Source organism: Condylura cristata, unplaced genomic scaffold, assembly GCF_000260355.1.
Source record: "Condylura cristata isolate star-nosed mole 26May11 unplaced genomic scaffold, ConCri1.0 scaffold00004, whole genome shotgun sequence".
Lineage (NCBI taxonomy): Eukaryota > Metazoa > Chordata > Mammalia > Eulipotyphla > Talpidae > Condylura > Condylura cristata.
This window is the reverse complement of record NW_004567105.1, coordinates 17,380,629-17,388,112: the sequence shown is the minus strand read 5'-3', so window position 1 is coordinate 17,388,112 and position 7,484 is coordinate 17,380,629. Positions and strand designations below refer to the sequence as shown.

General features: G+C 44.8%; 1 protein-coding gene across 1 annotated transcript; it reads right to left on the bottom strand.

Annotated features, from left to right (window-relative positions):
- Positions 1-1,317: 1,317 nt before the first annotated feature.
- On the bottom strand, positions 1,318-3,293 carry BTG1 (B-cell translocation gene 1, anti-proliferative). Its single transcript, XM_004675818.2, has 2 exons — positions 2,784-3,293; positions 1,318-1,828 (listed from the first exon to the last, which is right to left on the bottom strand). The coding sequence occupies exons 1-2, from the start codon at positions 2,929-2,931 to the stop codon at positions 1,461-1,463; spliced, it is 516 nt and encodes a 171-aa protein (XP_004675875.1). The 5' UTR covers positions 2,932-3,293; the 3' UTR covers positions 1,318-1,460.
- Positions 3,294-7,484: the final 4,191 nt, after the last annotated feature.

Genomic DNA, 7,484 nt, shown 5'->3' with positions numbered 1-7,484 from the left:
TTCCAGCTTAAGTGATTTCTAATGTAAATCTTGCAGCTGATGAAAAGCAAAAAGCAACCAATCTCTCTGCAGTAATTAGCCTGTTCTGTGAGACTACAGGTCATACATATGCCCCGGGATTTTCTAATTGAACATGGAATCCAGGGGGTAAAATAATCGTTTTTCAAAGGTGGGCGAAAATAGAACATTTACATCTTCACTTCAACAAAGAAGCAATGAAATGTAATCCTTTGAGTATCACCTTTTTTTGATAGATGTTACCTTTGTTTCTTATCCTCATTTCATGAGATTAGCCTGGGTATGTGTCCATGTTTTAATTTTATAGGTTTTTCTCCTAAAAAAATGTTACCCCTGTGTTTCCTCTGTAACAGCTACATAGGTATATAGACAGATCATCTTTACTCCTTATCCATGTTTTCAGCATGACCAGTGTGCAACTGACATTCACATAGCTTATAGAAACTGTCTTCTGAGAAATATTTTCACTAAACCTCTATAATCATGACAAGAGATTGATTAAAATGCCAAGATAAGAAACAATTTATTATAGAGAGAAGAAAAATTTCTCATCCAAAATATAGAAATCTGTACAACTTTGCCACAATCAATATACATGAACTGTACAAATTTACACCAGTTCATAATTTACCAAATAAAAGATGACTAACAAAGTTCACAAAATAGATGGTGGTTTGTGGAAAAGACTTTTACCCAATTAAGTACAAGGAAAGTTACAAACCAGACCTCCACTTTCTAAAAATAAGAAGTTTACTCAGTCTTAGAAAACTACAAGCTAGCAAATGTACAGAGAGCTGGCTGGTGCTACCACCACAGTTGAGACAGTGTCTTTTTAAGGGTCTTTTTAAAGCCTGTTGCCATGGCAGATTCTGGTCACTTGCTACTTTCAAGGCCAAAAACACAATACAAGGTCTGACCATTTCCCCAGGTCATGCTTACTAGTTTGTCTTATGTACATTTATACATATTTAAGTGCTAGGTAAAAGTCTTGTTATAAATTTTCCAGTACTACCATGTTTAAAATGTTGAGCTTTCCTATTGAGCTGCCAAAAAGGTTAACAATTATCAAGTGTAATAGTGCAAATTTCCTCTGCAAGATCTACTGCAGAGAAAGGTTCCTTGAAATACAGATTTGCGCCAAAGGGACTGATGAAAAAATTTAGGTATAACATCTGGGAGAAACTGAAACCACCCTAGGACTTCACTCCCTAGCAAATAAAGTGATCATTTACTTGGACTCACAGGCTATTAAATTATTGAAAGGTACTGTCCAAACTATGGCACTGTCACTTAAAAAAATTTTTTTACCACTCTATCTTGTGCCAGATCTTCACAGCTGTGACATGGTTTAAATTCCATAATCCATCCCCAAGAGGAGCCCACCCAAAGCAAAAATCAAATTTATCCATCCATTATAAGATGATCCATCCATAGACTATATCTTAACCTGATACAGTCATCATATTGTAGTTTTTGGAGGGGCTTGTTCTGCCCAAGAGAAGTTCCTCCTTACAGCTGATTCTGCTGTCTACCATTTGCACGTTGGTGCTGTTTTGAGTGCTACCTCCTGCTGGTGAGGCTTCATACAGCACACAGATGGAGCCATCCTCTCCAATTCTGTAGGACACTTCGTAGGGATCAACCCAGAGTGTGAGTTCACTTGGGAGAAGCCTGAACAGCTCCTGACTGCTCAGTCCAATCCGCTGTGCTGCCTGTCCAATCAGAGGATCCATTTTATGGTTGATGCGGATGCAACGGTAACCTGATCCCTTGCACGGCTTTTCTGGGAACCAGTGATGTTTATAATGTTCTATAGAAGAAAAGAAGGGCAAAGAAACAATGCTTAGATCGTTACAGTTAGCGCCCCCCTCCAGTCTCCCTCTTCCGCTGGCGCCTTTGAGAAGTGGTAACGAAAACTAGCAACTTTTTAAAACGCCCGGCGTTGCATTCATTGCTTTGCCAGCGCGGGGACAGAGAAAGAGCGGGCAGGATTCTGGAAAAGGATAGTAGTACGGGACCGGGCACACAACAGCCTCCAGGAACCAACTGCCTGAGGCGCCAAAACAAGAACCACAGGCACAACCTGGGCCAGCCGGGTGGCACCGGCGGCCAGGCGGGAACCTGTTTACTTTCTCCACCCCAGCCCGGCCGCACACAATGGGGTTTATGGCTCCGGAGGAGAGAAGCGCCACCGGACTGTTAACCCCAAAGGGAAGAAAAACAAGCAACCCTAAACCACGCTTTGGGCAGGGCTTAATTGTACCAGTGACAAATCCGATGATTAATAGGCAGAGGTAGGAGGCGCAGAGACGGCACGTCCGTCCGGAGCTGGCTCGGGGCAGCGGCGCGGCTCCCCAACCCCGGGTTGGGCCGCCGAGCCCGCAACGGTTGAAGGGGTTTGGGTAGGAAGCGACGTCGAACCCACCCCAGCCCCGAGGCTCCTTTGTCCCCAAATCTGCTGACGGTCCTCGGACCGCGGCTCCCGCCTCGGTGGGCTTTAGTTTCTTTGTTGTGCGTCTGTTTTCTACTCCCCTCCGTGGGCCAGGCGCGGGGGGAGGGGGCGCCCTCGGCCCAGCCCCCAAACACTCATCGGGACCCGCCGTTAGCGGCCGCCCAGCGCGCCAGCTCCGGTCCCGCGGCGGGACTCGAGCGCTGCCGGGGATCCCGCGACCCCGACGGCCCGATCCCGGCTCCGACCCGCGGGTGTGCTGCCGCGTCCCCCCGGCATCCTCCCGCCGCCCCGCGCTCCGTTGCGACCGGCTCACCTGCCAGGAGCTCCTGCAGACTCTGGCTGAAGGTCTGCAGCTGTCGCTCGCTCGTGAGACCCTTGGTACGGAGGAACTTGGAGATGAAGGACACGGCAGCAGCGATCTCGCCTATCATGGTGGCGGCCCGGGTGTAGAAGGGATGCATGGGGGCGGCGGGCGGGGGCGGCCCGGGGCGGCCGGGGCTCGGCGGCGCGGCCCCGACAGCGGAGGGGCCACCCCGGGATCCCTCACAGGTCAGAGGGCTTAGAGGAACAGAGGGCGTGAGGGGCGGACGGCTACTTTTTTTTCTCCTTTCTTTATAGTAAAAAAGTTATTTTCGAGACAGGAGGCGGCAGGAGAGAGGAAGAGACGAGCGACGGCGGCCTGGTCACATCGCTCGGACCTCCCCAGCCGCCTCCGCCTCCAGTTCCGCAGCCTCCGAAGGTCCCAACAGTTGCATTTCAGCTCCGAGGGTCGAAGAGATGCGGACGCCGTGCAGCACTTTTTATAGCGCCGCGGAAAGGAAGTGGCGTAGCTGGAGCGTGACGGCCGACTCCAGCCAATCCGGAGATCGCACCATTGTGACGCCAGCAGATTCGGAGCCGGAGGGGGCGGGAAAAAGGGACCGGGGGCGGGTCCAGACACAGGGAAGAGAGGAGGAGCTGACGTAATCCGCTTGTAAACAAATAAACCCCGAGTGGCAGCCTGAGACAGAGGGGGGAGCTGTGGCGGGGGACCAAGGAAACCGAGGGTGCGCGTGTGAAAGCCACGCCCCCAGACTAAGCTCCTCCCTCTTACTTCTGCAACTGGGGACCTGTGCCAGCGCATCCTCTGCAAGAGAGCGCTGCTCGGGCTCGCCTGCAAAGAGGCTTAGGGCTGTGCAGACAAAAGCCTCTTTTCTCCAGCGGTCCATCCGCGGGCCGGCTGCTCGGATCGACTGCCTGTCCCCGGCGCCAGCCCCCTTGCCTATTCGGTGTTTACCTCCCATCTTGGCCCGGGTCTACGTGGCTAGCTCCCCAAGGAGGAGGAGCGTGGGGGGCGGCGGGATGCGGGTGCGGGTGTAGTAGATCAGAGAGGCACGCCGTGGGGGTGCTAGAAGTAGCGGGAACAGACTCTAAGAGGCGTTCTGCAGACCCTGGGAACCCGGGTCTCCTCCAAGCGGTGCTGCCTACACCACCGACGAGCCTCTGCTCTGCCCTGGGGGAAGACTGGGGGAGGGTGTCTTTGTGAAAGTTCAATTGCAAAATAAAAGGGTAGTAAACCTTTTGTGGCTGCTGTTTCAGTAACCCCGGGAGTCAAAGGAGAGAAGAGTTGGAGACCTTACTGAATCCTGCTTAATGCAGCTAGGAAAGCCAGTTTTTGAAGCTAAATATAGAAACGTGGATCCTGTGTTAAAAAAAAAAAATTGGTCCGTATTGAAAAAAATGTGTATAATGCATCTTACACCGTTTATACACAAAGCCAGAAGCTGTTTACATTTTTTTTCTGGTCCAAATGCTATCTAAACCATACCGTTCTATCGCTGTTTGTAAAATAGAAGGAAGACTAAAAGATAGAATTTGAAACTGGTGAACAGACTAGGTGTGAACATTAAAGTTTATTTGAAACTATTGCAAAACTTTGAAAAAAAAAACCATAACGTATGAAAGCATGAATCTGCTAAAACGATTAGACCTAAGAGAGGGTTAACCTAAAACTCCAGGAGAAAAAAAGCAGGAGGGAAAAAAAGATGGTGAGGCGGGCAGATGGAGAAAGCAAACAAGAGGCAGAAGTTGAACTACACCAGATGGAAATAAATACCCTGAGCTTAGTTGATCATCAATATTGCAAAACACATTACTTTGAGGTTTTTTTTTTTTTAAATTCTGAGCCAAAGGATATAGAAATGAAGTAAAAGTAGAACTAACTATAAAGCAGGAGAAAAAGTTTTGTTTACATGAAATATGTAAAACTGAGTTTGAAAGTATAACAGGATATTTGTTCATTCATGTACAATAGTTAATTGCATGTCAAATAACTTAAGTACTTGAAGACAATATTGCTAAAAGCACTGCCTTTTGTGGAGGTATTAATTTTCTTTCAATAAATGCATCAAAAGTAAGGAAGTATTTTTTTCTCCTTCTGAAACTACAGATAGAACTTGGCTTAAAATCAAAACCATGAAAATTACTTTTCTAGGAGCATGAAATCTCTCACTATTGGAAAGCAGAAGTAAATCCTTAAAGTCATCATAGTTCTAAAACAAGATATTCTGATAGCACTCCCAACCCAATATTCCCACCCACAATATTTTTTATTGTGTGTTTCCTGCTTAAATCACTCTTTTAATAGAAAAACAAATGAATTTAACAAATTATTTTTACCTAGAGGATCTAAGGATCATTCAGGAAAAATACCAAAATGAAATACTGGTCCAAATCCAAAAACCTTGGATATTGTGTAATGTTATTTGCTAATGGTTTTCAATTGCGTAGTAATATATGTTCAGCAGCATTTTCCCAGAAATTTAGTCAGGGTCTTTTCATCCAAGATACAAGCTATTATTTCTCTGCAGTTTTTGATTTATAGAAGTACTTTGTCATGTTGTTGTGATTATGTTAAACTAGTTGTTGTGAAGTCCCAACTAGTTACAATCCCAACCCAGGGTTCTGTGACTTCAGGCAAATCATTGAATCTCTCTGTATAGTATGCTAAGAAACATAAAAATTTCCCTAATGACTAAATTCAAACATAACTACTGGACAACTAACTAGAATTTCAAAGGTCTGAGGATTTACTGTTCCTGTCCCTCAGTTCAAATTATTGCTAGGACAGTTTGCTTGGGACTAATAAATCAGAGCGCCTTATAAACTTTTTGTATACTGTATTTTAACCCCCACAAAAAAAAAAAGAAGAAGAAAGAAGCAAAGAAAAACATAAGCATGTCTATAGGGTAAGAGGAAGAACTGTCTTTCATAGAGTAATAAAATGTAGGGATCTGTACAAGGTTGAAAATCTTTTATTTCGCCAAAGAGTTTTTTAAATCACATTACCATCTATTATCACTATCATTTGGGAGGAAAGATGACCTTTTAACACCCTACAAGTAGGAATGGTAGCCATATCAGAATAGTGCATAGTCTTTTTAATTGAATAAATATAGTCACTGTCACTTTTTTACATTTCTTCATGTTCCGCTTTTGAGGGCTAACCTATGATAGCACTAATCACTAAACTATTATGTTATTCATTTTGTATTCTATTCTGCTGCCTGATTCTGATCAACTTCTAAGAAGCCCTTCCCAACCCTCTGGACTTGAGTGATTGTGACTCCTGGTCTGTTACTTATCAAGCATACTGCATTTGCTGTTTACTAGTCTGTCTGTCTTTTCTAGTCTGTAAATTGAGGGCAACATCTTATGTCTCACACTATTGCGTCCCTTGTAACTATCAAATGACGCAACAATAGTAAAGACTGTTGAATGATATTAAGATACATCTATTTAAATACAAAAGAGTCCAATCAAAACCATGACTTGCAATTAACCAGGTAAAAATTAATAGAAAGGGTTTTTAATACTTAAAATCAGACCATCGGTATTTGAGGAGAGAAGACAAGCACTCTGCGCTCAGGCTCTTTTTTCCTGTCTGCCTTAAGTGTTACACTATGGTATAAATTGCTTTGGTAGATAAACATTGTTTGAGGGTAGACCACATTTGCATGGCAAAGAAAATGGAGACCCAAGTGGCTTAGATGTGATGCTCAGGAATAATGTAATGTCCGCGTTGCTATCATTTAAGGTTTTTGGCTTTGTTTTCTCTTCTACTAGGTAGACATATTTTAGTATTTTCTCTAGCTGCCCATGGGGGTCATTTACTAGAGTGCTGGTCTGGATTCTTGCCAGGAAAGTCCATGTTTTAAATAGCTGTGTAACAGTTCACAAATCTCTGTGGAATACCTCCTTGATTCCACTTGACAAGGGTGCTCCCCAGTTTAACCCTCCCCCTGAAAGTATCTTAAAACCCATAGACTTCCAAGTGAAGTTGAAGGCAAACTCATTGTTATGAACCAATGACATTCACTGTCATATTCGTTGTGAACTTACTTCCTGATAGAATACTAGGGCTCATGCTGCTTGCTGGAGAAAACTCAAAATTTAGCTGACCAAGTACAAGGCAGGTAATTAATTTTTTTAAAAAGATTTTTATTCATTTATGCATACAAGAACTGGGGTGCAGGCGAGAGGTTGGGGGAATAAGAGCATTCACCAGAGGCAGAGTGGGGAACAGAACAGACAGACTGACTGAAATACACTGCTGAGGGGAGCAATGGGTGAGGTAGGAGAGGTCCGCTGTTCCTATCATATGTGGGTCAGCTCCCTGGCTGGGGATCAAACTCAGGCCTCAGCGTTGACAGCATGAGAGCACTAAGATTTAAGAGGTATGCCACCAGAGAAGCCCCCGGGTAGGTAATTCTTTATAGATCGTTCATTGCAAAATAGAGACAAGGCATTTATTCTTTGTGTGTGCTTGCAGACAAAGGAGATAAAGAAACCCCCAAAGTAAAGTGTCTTTGGTAAGCAAGTGAAGTCTGACCATAATTAGTTCTCCGTGGAAGAAAGAAAAGGAGGAGCCTGAGCTTGGAGTATTTTAACGATCTAAACCAAAGAAGATAAATATTGTTGGTTACCAGCTGGGGTGGGAGGGCTCAGGGACAAAACTGGTGGGTGGAGGGTAACA

Bases quoted from the DNA above. Each gene is read 5' to 3' on its own strand.
- BTG1 (XM_004675818.2), bottom strand. From the start codon at position 2,931: ATGCATCCCTTCTACACCCGGGCCGCCACCATGATAGGCGAGATCGCT. The intron at 1,829-2,783 runs GTGAGCCGGTCG...TTTCTTCTATAG, and splicing joins TCTGCAGGAGCTCCTGGCAG to AACATTATAAACATCACTGG.